Genomic DNA, 23,630 nt, shown 5'->3' with positions numbered 1-23,630 from the left:
CTTTTTCAATGTGACTTCTTTGGTTTCTACCTATCACCCAACTCCAACCTGTGACTTCAAGAACCTGTGGCATGGATTCTGGGAAGATGGTGGCTTAGAAGCAGCAAGGCTCCAGACCTCCATAAGGCTCTTCATCACCAATCAAGCCCAAAGGGCTCCAAGGGAACAGAAAACAAAATATGAAAACACAACAGAGCCAGGGGATCCTCCAACTGAAGCCAACTTAAAAGGTATGGGGGGAGTGGGGGTAGAGAGAGGAAAAAAAGGCTGAATTCTTGGAACTCTCAGGTGGGAGGGGAAAGAAAGGAGGAAGAACCCAGCCGAGTCTCCAGTGAATCCTGGAATATGGGGCGGGGGGGCCTGGGGCACTAGTCCAAGGAAGTGCCTCACTGGCATAGCTGTGTCAAACTCAAGGCTTTGATCAGACAACAGGGAACCTGCTGAATAAACCCAGAGAAAGTGAACATACCCTCCATCATGGGGGGGAGAGGATGGGCCCTTTCCCTTGAGGCTTTGACCTCAAGACCACACCCAGGTTTAATAGTATCAATACAGCAGACAAGAAGTCTTCAGAGGGCAGGGAAGCTCCAACACCCCTCCCCCACAGACTAGAGTGAATGAAGCCCAACTCACCTCTCTGGCTTTTACTACCAGCTGGGTAAAATCTAACCTCAAGGCACTTGGAGCTGTGCAGATCAATCCCCACATGACTTAATCCTATCAGAATTGCAGAAGTCTTCAGAGGACAGGGAAGCTCCAACAACCCTCCCCCAGAGACTATAAGGAAAGTAGTCAAATTCACTTCTTTAGCTTTTGCCACCAGCTGGGGAAAATCTGGCCTAGGTCCTACTAACCTAATTAATCAACAAAACAGAAAAGAAGCCCTCCCAGGGCTGAATAGTCCAAACCCACAGATAAAAAAATATGATCAGAGGATCAAAATTACAGCCAACTACAGGGGAGAAAGAAGGAAAAAAAACATGAGTAAACAACAGAAAAAGAAAAAAGAAACCACAATAGACAGTTTCTATCCAGAAGTTGAACAGAGCAAATGGACCAGAAGAAGATAAAGGAACACCAAGCAAAAACATAGAAACTCCAGTGAAATGGACAAAGGTTTTGGAAGAACTCAAAATTCAATCAACTCAAGCACTCAAAACTCAAATAACTCAAGAACTCAGAAAACAATCAACAGAGGCTGAAAACAATTGGGAAAAGGAAATATATGATCTAAAACAAGAAAATAATGTCTTAAAAGCCCAAATTGACCAGCTGAAAAATGAAGCAAAGAAGATGAAAGATGATCTGATCTACAAAGAAAAACCAGACAAGGATGAGGAAAAAGCCAGGGATGAAATTCATTCTTTAAAAATTAGAATTCAACAACTAGAAGTAAATGACTTCACAAGGCAGCAAGAATATATAAAACAAAATTTTAAAAATGAAAAATTTGAGGAAAATATGAAACACCTCATTGACACAACCACTGATCTGGAAAACAGATCTCGAAGAGACAATTTAGGAATTACTGATCATGACAATCATCCTACAGGACATCATCCCACAGGAAATTATACAAGAGAACTGTCCTGACATTCTCGAACAAGGTGGGGAAAGTGGAAATAGAAAGAATCCACAGATCACATTTAATCCACAACTGACAACTTCCAAAAATATTATAGCCAAATTCAAAAACTACCAGACTAAGGAAAAAATATTACAAGCTGCTAAGAAGAAGTCATTCAAATACCAGGGAGCCATAGTTAGGATAACTGTGGTGCAGACATGGGGCATAACTGCTTTGCAGAATTCTCCTGTAAGTTAAGAAGAGTTTAGAATCTTGGAAAGAGGACAGTTAGTCCTAGGAACTCATGGAGAGAACCAGGGTCCATCTGAGCTCCTTCTTTAGATTGAAACCTGGCCTATATTTTGCAGCTTTTCTCTTAAAAATTTGTTAGCTTAGTTATTTCCTTTGAATCTTTCTAACCTACCTTCCCTGCCTGAATTTCTGTGAGGGTTTGAAAGGAGGGTAGTTCAGAGTGTTAGTTTAAACTTGATATTTTAAATAGTCAAATAGGGCTTACCCTTGCAACAAATTATCTATTGAATCTTTGTATCCAACTTTCCTAACCCCATTGATTACAAAACCACCTGAGAGCTGAGTTAAGGCAGGTCCTTTCTCAGTCTCACGTTCCTGCTTCCCTTCCCCCACCTGAAGCTTTCTCTAAGTGGCTGTTAGGGCTACCTTATATCCTCTATCCTGCCAAAGAAGAAAAGACAAGTCAAGGAGAGAGAATCAAAATGTCTGGGAATACACAGTTGATAATTATAACTCTGAATGTGAATAGGATGAACTCGCCCATAAAACCATAGCAAATAGCAGAGTGGATTAGAAACCAAAACCCTACCATATATTGTCTACAAGAAACACACGAGACAGGCAGACATACATAGAGTGAAAATGAAAGGAAGGAGAAAAATCTATTGGGCTTCAAATGAGAAAAAGAAGGCAGGGGTTGCCATCATAATCTCGGAAAGAGCCAAAGTAAAAATAGATCTGGTTAAAAGAAATAGGGAAGGTAATTAGATCCTAATAAAAGGCAGTATAAACAATGAAGAAATATTAGTACTCAACATGTATGCAGCACCAAATGGTATAGCCAATTTTCTAAAGGAGAAGCTAGTGGAACTCAAGGACGAAATAGATAGCAAAACTATACTAGTGGGTGACCTCAACCTTCTCCTATCAGATCTAGATAAATCAAACCAAAAAATAAAGAAGAAAGAGATAAGAGAGGTGAATGAAATCCTAGAAAAATTAGAGTTAATAGATATATGGAGAAAAATAAATAGGGACAAAAAGGAATATACCTTTTCAGCAGCACATGGAACATTCACAAAGACTGACCATGTACTAGGGCATAGAAACATGGCAAACAAATGCAAAAAAGCAGAAATAATAAATGCAACCTTATCAGATCATAACGCAATAAAAAGTTATTAGTAAGAATACATGGAGGGGGCAGCTGGGTAGCTCAGTGGAGTGAGAGTCAGGCCTAGAGACAGGAGGTCCTAGGTTCAAACCCGGCCTCAGCCACTTCCCAGCTGTGTGACCCTGGGCAAGTCACTTGACCCCCATTGCCCACCCTTACCAATCTTCCACCTATGAGACAATACACCGAAGTACAAGGGTTAAAAAAAAAAAATACATGGAGAGGCAAACCAAAAACTACTTGGAAATTAAATAATATGATTCTCCACAATAATTTAGTAAAAGAACAAATCATAGAAACAATTAATAATTTCACTGAAGACAATGACAATGATGAGACTTCTTACCAAAACCTATAGGATACAGTCAAAGCAGTTCTAAGGGGAAAATTCATATCACTGAGTGCACATATTAACAAATTAGGGAGGGCAGAGTTTAATGAATAGGGCATGCAACTTAAACTAGAAAATGAACAAATTAAAAATCCTCAGATGAAAACTAAATTAGAAATAGTAAAAATCAAAGAAGAAATTAATAAAATCAAAAGTAAAAGAACTATTGAATTGATAAATAAGACTAGAAGCTGGTATTTTGAAAAATCAGATAAAATAGACAAAGTACTGGTAAATCTAATATAAAAAAAAAAAGAAAGAAGAAAACCAAATTAACAGTATCAAAGATGAAAAGGAAGACCTTACCTCTAATGAAGAGGAAATTAAGGCAATCATTAAAAACTATTTTGCCCAATTATATGGCAATAAATACAGCAATCTAGGAGATATGGATGAATATTTACAAAAATATAAATTGCCTAGATTAATAGCAGAAGAAATAGATTAATTAAATAATCCCATATCAGAAAAAGAAATTGAACAAGCCATCAAAGAACTCCCTAAGAAAAAATTGCCAGGGCCTGTTGGATTCACAAGTGAATTCAAAGAACAACTAATCCCAATACTATACAAATTATTTGATATAATAAGCAAAGAAGGAATCCTACCAAACTCCTTTTATGACACAAATAAGATACTGATTCCAAAGCCAGGTAGATCAAAAACAGATGAAAAAAAAACTACAGACCAATCTCCCTAATGAACATAGATGCAAAAATCTTAAATAGAATACAAATGAAAAGACTCCAGCAAGTAATTAAGAAGATCATCCACCATGATCAGGTGGGATTTATACCAGGAATGCAAGGATGGTTCAACATTAGGAAAACCATCCACATAATTGGCCATATCAACAAGCTAACAAACAAAAATCACATGATTATCTCAATAGATGCTGAAAAAGCTTTTCAGAAAATACAACAACCATTCCTATTGAAAACATTAGAAAGTATAGGAATAGAAGGACCTTTCCTAAAAATAGTAAACAGTATATATAAACCATAAACAAGCATCATATGCAATGGGGATAAATCAGAAGCCTTCCCAGTAAGATCAGGTGTGAAACAAGGATGCCCATTATCACCTCTATTATTTAACATTGTACTAGAAACACTAGCAGTAGCAATTAGAGAAGAAAAAGAAATTGAAGGTATAAAAATAGGCAATGAGGAGACTAAGCTATCACTATTTGCAGATGATATGATGTATACTTAAAAAATCCTAGAGAATCAACTAAAAAGCTAGTAGGAACAATTAACAACTTTAGCAAAGTTGCAGAATACACAATAAATGCATATAAATCATCAGCATTTCTATATATTTCCAACACATCACAGCAGCAAGAGGTAGAAAGAGAAACACCATTTAAAATCACCCTAGACAATATGAAATGCTTAGAAATCTATCTACCAAAACAAACACAGGAATTATAGAAACACAACTACAAAACACTTTCCAAACAATTAAAACTAGATCTAGAGGGCAGCTGGGTAGCTCAGAGGATTGAGAGCCAGCCCTAGGGAGGTCCTAGGTTCAAATCTGGCCTCAGCCACTTCCCAGCTGTGTGACCCCGGGCAAGTCACTTGACTCCCATTGCCTATCCTTACCACTCTTCTGCTGTGGAGCCAATACACAGTATTGACTCCAAGACGGAAGTTAAGGGTTTAAAAAAAAAAAAAAAAACTAGATCTAAACAATTGGGAAAACATTGATAGCTAATGGGTAGGATGAGCTAACATAATAAAAATGACCATTCTTCCCAAATTAATTTACTTATTTAGTGCCATACCTATCAAACTACCAAAAAACTTTTTTACTGAATTAGAAAAAAATATAACAAAGTTCATTTGGAAGAACAAAAGATCAAGAATATCAAGGGAAATAATGAAAAAAAAAAATGAAGGAACATGGCCTAGCAGTACCAGATATTAAACTATACTATAAAGCAGCAGTCATCAAAACAATATGGTACTGGCTAAGAGACAGACGGGTAGATCAGTGGAATAGACTTGGTGTAAATGACATCAGCCAGACTGTGTATGATAAACCCAAGGTGCCCAACTTTTGGGACAAAAATCCACTATTTGACAAAAACTGCTGGAAAAATTGGAAAACAATATGGGAGAGATTAGTTTTAGATCAACATCTCACACGCTACACCAAGATAAATTCAGAATGGGTGAATGACTTAAATATAAAGAAGGAAACTATAAGTAAATTAAGTGAACACAGAATAGTATACTTGTCAGATCTCTGGGAAAGGAAAGATTTTAAAACTAAGCAAGAGTTAGAGAAAATTACAAAATGTAAATTAAATGGTTTTGATTATATTAAGCTAAAACGCTTTTGTACAAACAAAAACAATGTAGTCAAAATCAGAAGGGAAACAACAAACTTGGAAAAAAATCTTTATAACAAAAACCTCTGACAGGGGTCTAATTATTCAAATATACAAGAAGCTAAATCAATTGTCCCAATTGATAAATGGGCAAGGGACATGAATAGGCAATTTTCAGATAAAGAAATCAAAAGTATCAATAAGCACATGAGAAAGTGTTCTAAATCGCTAATAATTAGAGAAATGCAAATCAAAATAACTCTGAGGTATCACCTCACACCTAGCAGATTGGCTAAAATGAAAGAAGGGGAGAGTAATGAATGCTGGAGGGGATGTGGCAAAATTGGGACATTAGTGCATTGCTGGTGGAGTTGTAAACTGATCCAACCATTCTGGCTGGCAATTTGGAACTATGCTCAAAGGGCTATAAAAGAATGCCTGCCCTTTGATCCAGCCATACTATTGTTGGGTTTGTACCCCAAAGAGATCATAGATAAACAGACTTATACAAAAATATTTATAGCCATGCTTTTTGTGGTGGCAAAGACCTGGAAAAGGAGAGTATGTCCTTCAATTGGGGAATGGCTGAACAAACTGTGGTATATGCCGGCGATGGAATACTATTGTGCTAAAAGGAATAATAAACTAGAGGAGTTCCAGGTGAACTGGAAAGACCTCCAGGAACTGATGCAGAGTGAAAGGAGCAGAGCCAGAAGAACACTGTACACAGAGATTGATATACTATGGTAAAATTCGAATGCAATGGACTTCTGTACCAGCAGAAAGCAATGACACAGGACAGCTCTGAAGGATTTATGGTAAAGATGCTACCCACATTCAGAGGAAGGACTACAGGAGAGGAAACATATAAGAAAAACAAATGCTTGAATGCATGGGGTGAGGAGGACATGATTGGGGATGTGGACTCGGAACTACCACACCAATGCAACTACCAACAATTTGGAAATGGGTCTTGATCAAGGACACATGACAAAACCAGTGGAAATGTGCATAGGCCATGGGTGGGGGGAATGTGGGGGGTGAAGGGGAAAGTAGGAGCATGAATCATGTAACCATGTTAAAAATTAATATTAATAAATGATTAAAAATTTTTAAAAAAAGTGGAAATGTGAGTTGGCTATGGGGGAGGGGGGCTCAGGGGGGCGGGTGAAGGGGAAAGTAAGAACATAAATCATGTAACCATGGAAAATTTTTCTAAAAAATAAAAATAAATTAAAAAAAAAAAACCTGTGGCATGTGGACTGGCCACACCCTGGTAAACAGTCTCAGCAGGCCAGCTAAATCAGGTTGAGTGTAACCCACAGGCCTCAAATCCATCAGTGAGCTAGAGGGGCATGCATACGAAGCCCTCCCACAGAAAGGACAGTTGAGAACAATTCCAAAGAAGCAAGGGCTGTGGAGTGTTTAGAGCTTGTTTAGACATAGAAGCCAAGGTCATTCACTGCATCCCAGGCCATCATCAGTCATCTTGATTTTAGAGTTGTCATTGGACTTTAGGTACTCTGGAAGAGACATTGAGGGTGACACAGAACATCTCTGCCTCAATTAAATCCAATTCATGCTTAAGGCAAATGACATCATACCAATGATGTCCCTTTAGTATTTGAGTACAAAGGATAGCAATCAACCATAAATTCTCCATTAGAATGCAATTCCTTAAAGGTAGAGATTGTTTTATTCATTGTATTTTTATCTTTAGTAAGCACTTAAGAAATACTTGTTGATTGACTAATCCTTTAATTTACTAGCAGCTCCTTATGATTTCTGGTTCATTTACATTAAGAACTATAAGAACTGATACAGTTCAATTCTTCCAGCAATATATCAATTCATAGTTTCAGAACAAATAGTTCGTATTTAACAACAGTTGTTTATTTGTGGGAACAAAAACGATATAATTCTCTGTAACCTCAGTGCCCTTTTGCACCTCTCTACCCACATTCTCAACAAAAACGGACCGCTCAGCACTGAATCACTTATTACTCTTGTTTCATAGATTGCCATCATTAAAGAATTCATCATTCTGTAGTCAATCTACTGGCAATGACCTCTATAACTTAGCTAATCTTTGTCCACAAGACATATTATGCTACTGGGTTCATATTTAAACTATCTGCAACTTGGCGGAAGCTGTCAAAGTTATGCTCCATTGATAAAGTCTTGGAAAATCCAGGGCACAAAATACCAAACATGAGTCATAGAATAGAAATTTTGTAGATGCAATAGCAGTAGTCACAATTTCTTTAAAAAATAAAAAACAATAATTCCCTAACTGACAAATGGTCAAAATAGATGAATAAACAGTTTTCAGATGGAAAAAATATCAAAGCTACCAATAACCATATGAAAAAAGTTCGAAATTCTTCTTGATTAGAGAAATGCAAATGAAAACAACTCTATGGTACCACCTTATACCTAACCTATCAGATTGGCCAATATGGCAGTAAAGGAAAATGACAAATGTTGGGAAGGATGTGGCAAAATTGGGACATTAATGCATTGCTGGTGGAGTTTGTGAACTGATCCAACCATTCCGGAGGGCAATTTGGAATTATGCCCAAAGGGCTCTAAAACAATGCATATACCCTTTGATCAAGTAATACTACTGCTAGATTTGTATCCCAAAGAGATTTTTTTTAATGGGAAAAGATCTACTTGTACAAAAATATTTTTGTGGTGGCAAAGAATCGGAAACTAAGAGATGTCCATCAATTGTGGAATGGGTGATGGAATACTATTATGCTATAAGGAATGCTGAAGAGAAAGAGCTGGAAAGACCTAGGTAAACTGATGCAGAGTAAAATAAGCAGAACCAGGAGACACTGTACACAGTAAGCAATATTGTGGAAAGTGATCAAAAATGCTAAATTTAACTACTCTCAGCAATATAATGATCCAGGACAACTCTGAGGGACTTATGACAAAGAATGCTAGTCACCTCTAAAAACTGCAGGAGTAGGAATGCAGATGATTTTTCCCTTTTTTATTTGGTATATTTAGGTGTTTTGGTTTTATAAGATTAGTCACTCACAAAAATGAACAATATAGAAATGTGTTTTGCGTGATAATACATATATATATATATATATATAACCCAAACTGAATTGCCTGCCATCTCCAGGAGTGGGGAGGAGAGGAGAGATGGAGACAATTTGGATATATAACTTCAGAAAACTTAAGTGAAAAATTTATTATTGTTTTAAAAAAAAAGAATAACTGCTTGATCACAGGGATTGGTGGGGATATGATTGGGGATGTAGACTCTAAATGATCACCCTAGTGCAAATATCAAGAATATGGAAATAGATCTTGATCAATGACCAGTGGAACTGCATATTGGCTATGGGAGGGGAGTGAGAGGAGGGGAGAGAAAGAACATTCATGGAATCATGGAAAATTTTTCTTAATCAATAAAAAATTTTAAAAATTAAAAAAAAGCACAGGTCTTGGATGAAGCAGTATAGGTTTGTCCCAATCCAACCTTAGCAAAGTTTTATATGGGTTCTCAACCGTGCACCTGACTATGCCAGTTGTATTCTCTCTCCTGTTGAAATGTCTCATAACAAAAAAATTCATGTAATTCCCCCGGTTATACAAAGTAAGTATCTAAGGAACAAGTAAAATTAATGTATTTCTAAGAACCCAATTCAACAATCAAATGCTGGGCTCATCAATTCCTGGAATTATTAATAATTATAATTATTAATTATTAAGCACTATGTTTGTTTGCTTGTTTTGTTTTGACTTACACAGAAACTTCTCATTGGAATGCAGTGATTTACGACCATTCCAATATTTATCCACCAAATCCAAAAGAGTATCCAAGAGAGTAATTTTGAATACATCCTTATTCAGTGTCTGTGTTGAATGAGAACTTGATGCCTGAATTAGAAAATAAGATTATAAAGATTCTTTTTAATTTTGTGTAACATCAAATGTACTATTGCTTAAATTCTAGCATTTATTAATAAGGTATAGGCCCCCAAAATGTATTTATACCTAACAGCTGGTACCACCACAATCCCTATAATTATGTCACTCATCCTGGGGAAGCTTTTTGGCTTAAGATAACTTCCATAATCCATGTAATAGCCAGAGAAGGATTTATGTCCCCATTCTATTTTACATGGAGATAGGAAATTCTCTACTACTTCATATGAAGATCATTTGAAGAAACAAAACTGTTAGGCCCTAGACAAGGAATTGATAAATGGGAAAAAGGAAATAATATGTACCAGCTGTCAAGAAATGAGTTTTCATTAGTACTTGTAAATATCTGGTGTTTCTTGCTCCTGTCTGTTCATATTATTAATGACTTTGAGTGGAAGTCAAAGCAGGAAAAGTAGTTGTAGGACTACAAGACCTGATTTAAATTCTCCTCAGGAGGTCAAGTTTTTGGTGAATAAGAGATTAGGGTGGGAGAAAAGGAAGGCACAGGAACTGTTAAGAGAATTTTTTTTTTCATTTTAACTGCCCAATTCTATTGTCATACCCTGACAACTGTGTCCTTAACTCTTTTCACAAAACATAGGATCAATGAATTAGAGCTGGGAGAGACCTTAGAGGTCATTTATTTCAATTTCCTTATTCTATAAATGAAGACTGAAACCCAAAGAAATTAAGTCATTTGCTCAAGGCCACAGAGGAAATCAAGAACAGAGCAAGGGTTCAAAGTCAGATCTTTTGACTCTAAATCCAAGAACAATAACTAGTATAGCAAGAGTACTTGAAACCCTGTCAAAGGAAGAGATTTTTAGCTTAGATTAGAAAAGACAGTGTAAAAGATCTCATAGGTAGCTAGCTAGTAATCATGTAAGTATTTTATGGAGTAGGAATCAGACTTATTTTTACATGACTGCCCTATCCAACTTAAGGCTAAATAAATCATGGAGGAGTAGAACTCAGCTCAATACATATAAAAATGTCCTAAAAATCAGAACTATCCAAATATGGAATGATAATGATGAAGATAGTAGTAAAAGCTCATATTTACATAGTATTATCAAGTTTTAAAAATATCTTCCTAACTCCAGTCATATGGGGGATGCAAAAAGTATTATTATTCCCAGTTTACTGCCTGGGCTTGAATGTATTCCCTGACTCCAAAATGGAGAAATGTACTGCAACTAATTATGTTATTGCCTAATGGGGCAGTGAGTTTCCCATCACTAAAGTCTTTAAAAAGAGGATAGATGACCACTTACTGAGAATGCTGTTGAGTTGATTCATGATTTGGGGAGAGGTTGGACTAGCCATTTGAAATTCTCTCCAACTTTAAGGGCAACCTGACAGCCAAGAATCTCTACTGACCTTGGGTGCAATAAATATATTAGAAATCAACTGGAAGATGTGACTAAAATCTAGGTTATAGTTAATGCCCTACTTGGTATATTCTCTTTAGAAATTCCTTCTCCAGAGTAAAACTTATCTGGCTGAGGGAATCACAATGTCATAGTTTTGAAGCTAATGGGTGATCTTTCCCTATATTTCACAGAAACTAAGGCCCACAGTTTACATAGATAGGCGAAAACAGAGTAAGGATTTGAGGCCGATTGACTTCAAATTCAAACCTCTTTGTATTCTAGCTGCAAGGACACTGTTGTCTTCCACACACACACCCCCCCCCCCCCAGTTTGAGACAATTATATCCAAAGCTACAAATGAGCCAAGCAAACAAAAAAATAAAAGGAGTATTACTGGTCAGTGTAAGCTGAGACATTTGTCTCACAACTGAACCAGCCTTTCCAGGATTCTGACAGTGATAAAGATGATTCTGCCACCAGGTGGCAGGAATGACTGAATTACAACATTAAAAAAATAGACATGTAAAAGCAAAAACTAAATTCTAGTATATAATCTTTATTATTATATTTCTAATTCAACAATTTCACATTGTATAAGATCTTTTAAAGCAGAGAAATAAGTTTTAAAGAAATATGTAACCATATAACCAAAACTAATAAAGTTTATGAAACTATATTTATCATGGAAGCAAATTTAATATATCTAAGTTAATATTAAACATTTAATGATACTCGGAGGATAAAAAAAATTATAATCTATAAACCAAAAAAAAAGAAACATTAATATCCAATGATTATTAAATAAGAATTATTAGAGTCTTATATTCTGCCAAAACGATCACATTTTCTGGCTTACCTCTTTGAGAGATGCATTTATGCTTTTAGTCCTTGGCTGTTCAGATCTATCAGGTTCAGATCTATCAAAGTTAGAAAAGCTTCTGTCATTTTTTCTTTCTGATTCTAGGGTTCTTTCCACTTGTTGGTTGAAAATACTTTCGTCAGAACTGGATAATCTACTATTTCTTTCCAACATACTATTTCTTTCCAAGAGATCCTGACAATTCTCTTCTTGAATTGACTGTAATCTTCTGTTAAGCATTTTTCTTTTATATATTATTCCAGAAGTAGCTAAAGTTTTTAGCATCTTTTGAGCTGATGTAACTTTCTTCTGTATTGGACTATTGAATGATCCCTCTATTCCTGTAGATTCTACAAAGTGAGGAGCAAATTATCATATCCCCTAACCCATTAGTTTTGGTACTCTCAAGTTAACATCACCATTCAAAAATAACAAAAATAACAAATAAAAAAAGAAATTAAGCGGTAACAAAAATGATTTTTCACATTTGAAGTTTACTTAATGAATGAACTATTAAGATATTCTAGGCTTCCTTAAGAAAACTATGTGTTCACAGATCTTTAGTATTGGATTGAATTATGCAAAAATTGATAACATGCTTCACTGCAAAAATACATTTGATAAATTGAATGTTTTAAATGCAATCTTGGTGTTTTTCTCAACTCCTCATTCTTATTCACCCAATATATCCAAATTCATTATCATGCCTTGTCACTTCTATATTCATTATGTCGTTTTTCTCTTCCTTCATACAATTATAACTCTAGTCCAGGTCCCTAGCACCTCTTGCTTTCTTAATAGAATACTACTACTATAATAGCCTCCTAGACTATTAGAATGATCTCCTTGCCTCAAAGTCTGTCCCCATTCCTATACTCAACAGCCAAGGTGATTTTCCTAAAGCATAGATCTAACCATGTAACCCCACTCATTCCAATGGCTCCAAATTACCTCTAGGATCAAATATAAAAGTCCACTGTTTGGTATATAAATTTCTTCATAGTATGCACTTTCTACCTTTTATGCCCTCTCACATTTTACTCCTAATCCTATAATCCATTTACTTATAGTTCCTTGAAAACAACATTCATTACTCATTTTTGTGTCTTTGCACTGGTGATCCTCAATGCCTGGAATACTCAGCCCCCACACTACCATCTCTTAAGTTTTTCTAGCTTTCTTCTCTGCTCAAATCTTACTTTTCTGTAGGCCTTTCCTGGTCTTATCAGATGCTAATGCCTTATTCATACCTTCATATAGGCTGTACATAGTTTACATATACATTTAGATGTTTACATATTGTAGCCTCGATTAGAAAATATAATCAATCCTTGAGAGCAAGGGTTGTGTGTTTATCTATTTATGCAATTTTTTGGTATCCCAATCTTTCATCACGGTACCTGGCACATAGAAAGAACTTAAATGCTTGCTGACTGACTATGCGATGATCCATACTATCAAATTTTAACACACCTTGGGAATTTTGCAAAACTGCCTTTTTTTTTTTAACCCTTAACTTCTGTGTATTGGCTCATAGGTGGAAGAGTGGTAAGGGTGGGCAATGGGGGGTCAAGCGACTTGCCCAGGGTCACCCAGCTGGGAAGTGTCTGAGGCCGGATTTGAACCTAGGACCTCCCGTCTATAGGCCTGACTCTTAATCCACTGAGCTACCCCACTGCCCCCTAAAACTGCCTTTTTTTCATTAATTTTTTTTATTGTTTTAAGAGATTGCTCCTAACCATCTACCCTGCCATCCAGTCCAAAGACTATGCAACACCTATAGAATTTAACCCTTTCATCTCCAGAATTTTTATTGTGTCCTTTCCTACCTTCCCCTAACCACTTCCAATCCCCTTTCTGCGACCTATTATTTGAGATTAGGCCAGCTCCATCCATGCTGAGTTTCACCCATGTCCTCATTATCTGCTTTGTCATCCAGATCAGAGACTATGCACTGAAGGATTTAACTGTTTTACAGTCATAACTGCCAAACCAGGACCCTATTGTCCTGATAGATGAAGTACATCATAGGGACCAATTATATCCTGCTAGGTTGACTTTAACCATGCTTCCTACTATTACTCAGTCAACTCCTCATTAAGCTCTTTGCCACCATGCACATGTCTAATAAACCACTCTTTTCCTCTAACTCCTGCTTTTCTGTTCTGGAGCCATAATCAAACCAAAACTGCAATTGCTCCTAGAAAGGAATACATCTTCTATGTCTCCATTTACAACACTTATAAAATTTCCAAACCAAAATACCACTACCAATACCCCTATCATTTCATGTGTTGTCTCCTTTCATTACTATGTAAACTTCTTAAACTCAAGGAGTATTTTCACTTTTGTGTTTGTATCACAATGCTCTGCACAGTGCTGGAAACTAAATTCCTGATGAGAAAACAGTCTCTATAAATTCTAAATGAGAAACTGTTCTGCAACAAGTCTTAGAGAGTTGACTAGGGACAAGGAGAGGTTAAGTAACTTGATAATGGTCCCATAAGAAATATCTGTCAGAGGTAGGTTATTAATAGCTATTAATAATAGGTCTAAACTGAAAGAAAAAAGTAAATACCAAAGAATCACCATTTCTGTATAAAAAGGCTTTGTTAAAAATGTCAAATTCTGTAAGAGTCAGGGGAATAACAGAGTAAAGCAAAATAAAAAGAGATGAAAGAAGTGAAAGGAAAAAAAAAGAAAATATGAGCATGAGTTTAAAACAAAATGAAACCTAGAATAGATGATAGATGAAATAGGCCTTTCCTATGCTTCTGTGTTATTCAATGATTATAGAAATTTTTTTTGTTAGTTGGTTTGGTAGCAGCAAAATTATTATGAATGTTTCTATCATGTGGAAAAAATATAATTTACAATAAAAATATGTAAAACACAAATGAAGATAGCATGCATTAAAGTTGTAAGAAAATATACAGAAATTTTTTAAACACTAAGAGTTAACAATATTTCTAGTTTTCTTGAGTTAATCAATGAAATCCTCAAAAAAATCAAAATTTATTTTAACTTTAAGACTAAAAATTATTTAACATATTGCAAAGGTAAAATATTGTGAAATTCAAAAATAGCATTTTAACTTCAAAAATATTATGATTCATTGAACTTTTAAATGACCAAAACTAAATTTAATTACAGTAGGTAGTGTCCTAGATAAAGGGAGGGAAAAAAAAACCAAAAAATATAAAACTTCCTAATCTATGGAACAATAATTATTCAAAATATGAGATTTATTCAAAGAATTTAAAAATATGATAATCCTAGATGTTAATAAATCAATTACCAATTTAAAATACAGCATGTTCTAAAAGAATACCACTTTATATGTATTATTTTAAATAGTAATGTATATTCTGAAAATATTTTATTTTGAATCAAAAAATCTTCAAAAGAAAATTCCACTTGAGAACTTTACCACCTATACGGCTAAAACTAAGACTACACAGATAGACAGCCAAGATGGAATCTCACTAATCTAGGGAGATTCTAGTGAGGAACATCTTAGCAATACATACCTTCTCTGCAACTTATACTCTTAGCTGCCTAACGAACTGAAAGAGTAAGTGTTCTGCCCAGGATCACAACCCAGAGGTAGAATTTGATTCCAGGTCTTCTTGACTTCAAGGGCAGTTCTCTATCCACTATTCCATGATGCCACTTAACTAACAAAAGCTACATAATATTATGTAACATGATGCCACGAAAAAAATTATAGGAAAAGAAAAAGGGGATGAAATTTTAAAATGTACTCTAAATTCAAAAGGAAATATAGAAAACTAATATGCAATTTGATAGCAAACTAAGATGTATTAAATATGCTTTCAATAAACAAAGAAAAGGATAAGCCTGTATCACATATAATAAAAACAAAAACAAAAAAACTTGTTTAAATAGAAATTTCAAATTTAATTACCTGAGAGTTGGAGGTCAAAATGGCCAGAAGACATATATTTACGTTGCATTTCTATTTCATCTTGACTTTTCACACTGGAATGTTCAAGAAGTTTATCATCCAGAAAATTCACTTTGCTACTGCTTTTTTTTTTATCATAGCCCCTTAAGGTATCTTCAGAGGCACGTGGCATTGGTTTAGGACTTTGGAGAGGTCTAGAACCTGGGTTTTTAAAAATCAACATTATAAAAAGTAGCTTTATCAGTTAAAACAACAAATATAAATACATTTTCAAATGGACAAGTAACATCAGAAAAGTATATTTTCCTAAAATGTATAAAATATCAAATAAAATTCAATTATGAAAGTCAGTATAGTTTAATAATCTGACATCTAACATTATAACCAATGTCCATTACTACAAAACAAAATGGATCAGTAGAAAAATTATTTTCCAAAGGTAAGAAAATATTATGTTTTAAGTATAATTTTAAATTGAAAGAATTTCATTTTCTCCACAAAGATGATCAAACCTATATTCTCAATAAGCTTAACATTTTAACCTGAAAATTACTTGAGTTGTTCAAAGTTCAGGCTATACAAAATAGAACAGTGTTCTATTTTTTCTCAAAGAGCCACAGCATATTATAGCTAGAAGCCAGTGAGGAAACTTAGGCCCAGAAGTGAAACAATTTGAATATGTCATGCACAGCTAGTTACTAGCAAGACAATTAAGTTCAAAGTCTAAAAAAAATTTCATTTAAAATAAAGAACTGGCCTTTAAAATCAACTTTCAGAGCACACTTTATATATATATATATATATATATACATACACACACACGTGTGTATATGTATATATATGTACATGCATGTATCATACATGTATAACTATTTTTAAAATGTATGGCAATGGTTTTGTTTTGAAAATTATCTAAACTATACTGTTTCTAGAGTTCATGCTATAATAAAATTATTATAACAATTCTGAAATCCTTTTCCATTATATGAAACCAAAAGTCTTCCCAGGCCCACATTATTCAAACAAGGATCATAAAAACAAGCTATTTCCATGACCGAGTTGTTAGGTTTTACATAAAGTCATCCTCTAATATTAAACAACTAAATGGAACCAAGGAAGAGAAATACTGAGGGTAATGGCAACATGCATTCCTTCCATTATGTTCCCTTTTCTGCACCTTAATCAGCATGAGGAAAAAAGTAATAAAGGAAAAGTATACCTATGTACAAATATAGTCATAGCAAAATATGACCTATCAGATATTTGCTCCAACTCTGAAACCAATTTAAAGGGTTAGAAGTATAAATCTTTATAAATATAATAATTATAAATAATTAGTTATAATTAAAATGGAACTATAGAAATTATTCCACCATAATTTACTATAATGAATATCTATACGAAGACAAGCATTCTCACTTAGATATGCTAAATGGTAAACAATTTCCCAATTAACTCCCAAGAAAGTAAATCCAGGGTAGTTATCAAATTTCCCCCTGTGATCATCTAGGAAAAGAAATGAAACCTTGAGAATTTACTCAATTACTTAACCCCCTGGCCTCATGTGCTATCTACTGCTCACTTCTTATTTTGACAGGTGAAGAGTTAAGATAACTAGTAGATAAGAATTCATTAGCAATATATACTAAACATTATAGTTCAGACATCCAAAACAAAATAGTTCAAACCATCTAAAACAATAAACTTTATATAGTTGTTCACTGATGAGAAAATAAAAATATGAAATTCTGTTTCAAAAACACATAAGTGATAATTAAATACAGTCCTAAAGGATTTTTAAGTTTTGAAATAAAGCTGCTTTGAAGCAAAGGATCAGACCACAGATTTTTAAATAGCATTATAAAGCAGTAAATATCAAAACTATCTGGTACTAGCTAAGAAACAAAGGTAGATCACAGTTCCTGTTCCTGTTTCCTGTGTTCCACACAACATACAGCAAATAGCCCTAAACAGACACACAATAAATAGCACTAAAAGGTAACCTTGTATTTGACAAAAGCATAAATCCAGGTTTTAAGGATAAGAAATCACTACATGGTAAAAATTTTTGGGACAATGGGAAAGTAGATTGGCAGAGACTAGGTACAGACCAATATCTTACACCATTCACTAAAATAAGATCAAAATGGATACACAGTCTAGACATAAAAGGTGATATAAGTAAATTAGAAGAACAACGAATATATTACCTATAGGATTCATGGATAGGAGATGAATTTATGAGTCAACAAAAAATGAAGAGCATTATGAAATGTAAAATGAGTAATTTTTAATATATTAAATTGAAAAGATTTTTTTTTTTTACAAACAAAACAAATTTTGCCAAGATTAGAAGGAAAGCAGAAAACTGGGGGAAAATTCTCATGGACAGTCTCTTGGATAGAAGTCTCATACCTAAACTATATAGAAAACTTTGTTAAATTTATAAGAACAAGAGCTATTCCCCAATTGACAAATGAGCAAAAGATATGCAGACAATTTTTGGATGAAGAAATCAAAGCTACATATGGGGACATGAAAAAATGGTCTAAATCATTATTGATTAGAAATGCAAACCAAAACAATTCTGAGATATCATCTCACGCCCATTAGACTGGCTAAAATGACAAATGGTGGGAATATGGGATAATGGGGACAGTAGTGTGTGGAGTGGAATTCTGAGGGGGGCTCATTACCTCCAGAAATCACTCTAATGAGCAGATAGGAGATTTGATAAGATGCTGGCAGAGAAAAGCTGCTTTATTCAGAGAAAACAGCAGACAGAAAGGGAGGTGGTGAAAGGGGCAGGGAAAGGGAAGGAAAAGGGATTCTACCCACACAAGCAGCTTGCTTGGGGCAAAAATGTACTCTCTTCTTCTAGAGTACAACCACAGACTGGTCCACTAATCCATCTTTCCATACTTAATATCCCATCTCTGTGCTATTGCACAAGCTGTCACATACCAAGAATATGTTCTCCCCTAGCTTCTACTTCTTAGGATCTTGACCTTCCTCCTTCAAAGCTCAACCTTCTCTGGGAAGAATTTTTTGATCCCTCTAATAATTACTGCTCTCTCCATCATTGTATTTACTCATTTCCATGTTGTGTGTTCTCCTTTCACCTAATGAAATTTAATATCCTCAAGGCCAGGAACAAAGGCATGAATTGGATAGAGCAAATATATGCAAGAATTCTACAAAAATCTTGGATCTTTCAGAGTGATTATTCTCAGACAAGTTCTTATCCTCATCAGATTAAACAAGCCATTTTTTAAAAGATGTCACTTGACATCAATCTAATATCAGACAAATTATACTATATGGTACCTTGGTGCCTCTGACTTCAGCCAGAAAGTTATCTCACCTTTTCCTGAGATACTCCCTGGATTCTGAGTTCCTTGAGTACAAAAGAGAAAGGAAGGGGGAAAATATCTATATCTATTCCATATCCATAGCTATCTGTATCTACCTCTCTCTCTCTCTCTATCTATCTAGATATCCCATACCTACTGTGTTACATATAGTTTTGCATATCTCAAGGAATTAATCTACTCTTCTCTACCTTGGGGATGATTAGAAAATGTCATCAATTAAATGACTTTTTAAAAGTTCATAATAAATAATTTGTAACTGGATATTAGAGAATACCTATTCCAAAGCCTTCATTTTATTTGATGATAAAATTAATCATTGAATTACTGAGTGGATTTACAAGTAGACTACTAAAAGGTCATAATTTACTAAGGTGAAGAGCTGGAATATGACCTTTGACTCTAAGAATACAGTCCCAGCTGATTATCATGCTATTGTGTTTCCCTTTCCATTTTACTCAATAATGAGGGCAGAAATCTGTTCATATGAACACACAGCCTTGTCCTATGATAAATCATAGCAAAAAACTGAAGTTTTATTTATCAAAATTATACTCAGAAAGAAATCATTTCCATATCCACATCACTACCTCTGATCACAATCATATTTAATTAGTTGCTGGGAACTGTATTCAGTCTAAAAACAAAGTACATGGCCAAAAAAGTAAAGATATTTGCAAAGACAAAGAGAGAATTACTTAAAGATGATATTTCTTTTCATATTAGTATTATTATCATGTTGAAATTAATATTTACTTAAAACAACAATAACAAGCCTTTATGGTAGTTATATTTTCATATGCAATTCTACTTTCTTTCTTTATCTGTACATATTAAATGATCCTTTTTATGGTTGAATTTTAAGTTAATAAACAACAGAATTTACTTTAATGTCAAAAAGATAATATTGCTTGGCTGGAATTCCCTGAAAGTTTTTTTTTAAGATCTCATGTAGACAATTTGAAACAATATAATTTCTTTTAGAGCAGAATATAGTAGCTTTGTCTTCTTTGTTGAATAAATTTTTTTCAGAAAAATGAAAATATGTATTCTCCATAATTGAAGATTTCATCAAATAATGAGAAACTTTAAACACATATGTGTGTATGAATAAACACACAAACGAGATAGATAACTGTCAGCATGGAGTAGAGTTTAAGAGACAGTGGACAATAATACCCGAATTCAAGTTCTGCCTCTGTTATATACTGGCTGTGTAAGTCTAAGCAAGTTAACTAATTCATCAGTGTTCCAGGCAATTCTCTAATAAGGCCAATGTCAAATAAAGAGAAATAGGGGCTATTAAAACTTTACAAAAGGATCCCTGCAGAGGTATTATTGTCTTTTTAAAAAAAAACAACTCCTATTAATACATTTTACTATAGTTTATTTATCTAGTTAAATATTTTCCAATTTTAATCTGGTTCCAGAGGCACTCAGGAGAGACTGACATCTCTTCAAAGAATGTGCTAACCTGTATTAGTAGGGGAGTTTCAACAATAAAAGTTTATAAACATACAAAATCTTAATAAAGTACTTATGAAATTATCAAGGCATAGTAAACTATAAAGTGATCTATAAATAACATTTGAAGGCACAGAATTTTTTTCTGAGAGTGGACAGAATATATTTTACCTTCTCGATCTAATTCAACGAACATTCTTAAGCACTGTACTAGGCAAGATAAGGAAACAAAAGATGAAAAAAAAAATAAAAATCTTTTCTGGAAGAGACATTTTTTATTTTTTTTTGTCAGCTCTGAAATAACTATACACTGTGAAACTAATACGTCTGTCCTAAACTTTAATAAATTCTTTTAAACGCCATTTGTTGTTTTCTTTTTGTCATATCTAAAACTTTAATTATTAAAATTTAAAACTTCTTAAAAACTTTAGGAAGACCCTGCATAAATAAGCCAAGTTTTCTACAGAGTCCAAAATGTAGATCAAAAGACTGATGGGGCCCTTAATGGTCACCTAGTTAAACTTCTTTATTTTACAGATTTTCTCCTGGGTGGTCCGAACAATCAGAATTCAAATCCAGGGCCTTTAACTCCAAATGCAGAGCTATTGCTACAAAATCATATTGTTTAAAAAATAAAAAACCCTAATTAGAAAGAGTAGCATGTGTGGTATGGCCCACAATCAATAATGATTAAACATTAGCCATAGTATAATACCTGACAAATTATGAAATTCAGGTACAGCACAGTCTTTTTTACTGGTACTTGCAAGCCCAGGTGGTTTACTTAAATCCATTTCACATTCAGCAATTAGATTTAGAACAGCTTCATCTTCTGCATCCATGACTGAACACTTCTTTGCTAGAGAATCAATGTATTTTGTTCTAGATTGTCGATCTCTACCAAAGAAAGCAAAATCATTAATTACATTAATTATCATTCTATATCAGCACTATTCTCAATAGCTGAAGTGTCACCTTCTGTAACACTCCTAAATGAAACCCAAACTAGATTAAAATGTAATTGGAAAATATTTAACAAAATAAAAGTACAATACAAATGTTAATAAGGAAGTTTTCTAAGGAATATAAGGAATAGCTGCTGGGATCCTTTTGTAGAATTTAGTGACTGTTTTTTCACTTGAGTTTGACAACATGGCTCTATAGCAGGGGTTGGCAATGTATGGTTCTTGAGCCATATCTGGCTCCACCTACTGACCTTCAGTCCGGGCAGTGCCCCAGGATGTGCCCCAGGGGGCCCTTCAGCCCCCGCCCCATATTCCAGCACCTTCTGCCTCCATCCTCCTCCTTCCACAGTCGTTTATAGCTCTCATGGCCAAAAAGGTTGCCAACTGTTGCTCTATAGTATATAGATACTGACTGGGAAGGATTTTTACATAATATATATATATATAATTGGTATCAAATTTCTTGCTTTTTGGTGGGCAAAGAAAGGCAGTGTTAAAATAGTCTTTTTATTATTATTGCTATGATCTATATTTAATTTAAATTTTTTTATAGTTGAATCGGTTTCATAAGTAAAGAACTGGATTACATGGTCTCTCCAAGTTATCTTCTAAATTCAATGATTAATTTAGCCATTCTCAAGCAAAGGAAATCTAAAGACATTACAAGACAATTTGATTCATGCTTAAGCTCAAATAATGTAGCTTAAATAACAAAGTTGATAGCTTATAAAGTATGTTCCTCAAAGTACTCTTTTGAGATAATACAAGTTCTATTTTTTTAACTTTTTTTTCTTTTTCTTTTTTTTTATTCAGTCCCTTCTTCCCCTCACCATATTATAAAATGTTCCATTTGGCAAATCATGTCTTTAGTGTTTCTTCTTTTCGGCTCATTCTTTAGAGGCAAACATTCACAAGTTATTCTTCAAATATTAAACTAGTAGCTGTATATAACATTCTCTTGGTTCTACTCCTTTCACTTTTCTTTATTTCATGTAGTCCCTTCCAAGTTTTAAAAAAAATTAATCTGCTCACTCTTTCTTATGGTGCAGTAGTATTCCATCACAATCATATACCACAATTATTTAGCCATCACAATCATATACCACAATTTATTTAGCCACTCCTCATCATATCCTGATGGGTATCCCCTTGATTTCTAGTTCTTTGCCACCATAAAGAGAGCTGCTATATTTTGGGATATATATTCTCTTTTCCCTTTTCTATGATCTCTTTGGGAAACGGGCCTGGCAATCGTATTGCTGAATCAATGGGTATACAGTTTTATAATTCTCTGGACATTAATTACAAATTGTTCTCCAAAATGACTGAATCATTTCACAGTTCCACCAGAAGTAATTAATTAAAAAATTTCTACATCCCCTTCAACATGTGCCATTTTGTCCTGTTGTCATTTTAGCCAGTCTGATGGGTATGAAATACCTCAGAAGTGTTTTCGTTTGCATTTCCTTAATCAGTAGTTTTAGAGCATTTTTACAAGTACCCATTGGGTGGCTTTGATTTCTTCATCCAAAAACTGCCTGTTCATATTGTTTGCCTATTTATTGAGAGATGGCTCTTATTCATATAAATTTTACAAAGTTCTTTATATATTTTCAATATGACACCTCATATTTTCAATATAAGACTGTATAAAAATGTTCTCCCAATTATCTGATTTCCTTCTTTAAAAAAAAAATTATTTTAGTGAGCACCTCTCCCCTCCCCACACCAAAAAAGGCAACATACAGCAAAACATAGATTGTATTTTGTTTCCATTTCTCAATTCATTCTCTGGAGGTGAACATTAATAGTTTCTGCTTTTCTTCAAATATTGACAACATTTGTTTTATTTGTACAAAAACTTTTCAATTTGATACACTCAAAATGATCCATTTTACATCTGGTAAGTGCTCACCATCCTTTGTTGACTCATAAATTCCTCTCCTATCTATAAATCTGATAGGCAATATGCTCCCTGTTCTTCTAATTTGCTCATA

At 34.2% G+C, this 23,630-nt stretch overlaps 1 protein-coding gene across 1 annotated transcript in view; it reads right to left on the bottom strand.

Moving 5' to 3' along the window:
• Positions 1-23,630, bottom strand: part of CEP72 (centrosomal protein 72) — a 75,702-nt gene that overhangs the window by 34,044 nt on the left and 18,028 nt on the right. Inside the window, exons 5-8 of the mRNA XM_044665172.1 lie at positions 21,384-21,565; positions 15,834-16,034; positions 11,903-12,255; positions 9,493-9,625 (exon numbers count right to left, since the gene is read on the bottom strand). Of these exons, the coding sequence (XP_044521107.1) occupies positions 9,493-9,625; positions 11,903-12,255; positions 15,834-16,034; positions 21,384-21,565 (869 nt within the window). The remainder of the gene's footprint in view (positions 1-9,492; positions 9,626-11,902; positions 12,256-15,833; positions 16,035-21,383; positions 21,566-23,630) is intronic.

This window comes from Gracilinanus agilis, chromosome 1 (genome assembly GCF_016433145.1).
Source record: "Gracilinanus agilis isolate LMUSP501 chromosome 1, AgileGrace, whole genome shotgun sequence".
Classification (NCBI taxonomy): domain Eukaryota; kingdom Metazoa; phylum Chordata; class Mammalia; order Didelphimorphia; family Didelphidae; genus Gracilinanus; species Gracilinanus agilis.
This window is presented reverse-complemented; position numbering and strand designations above follow the sequence as displayed.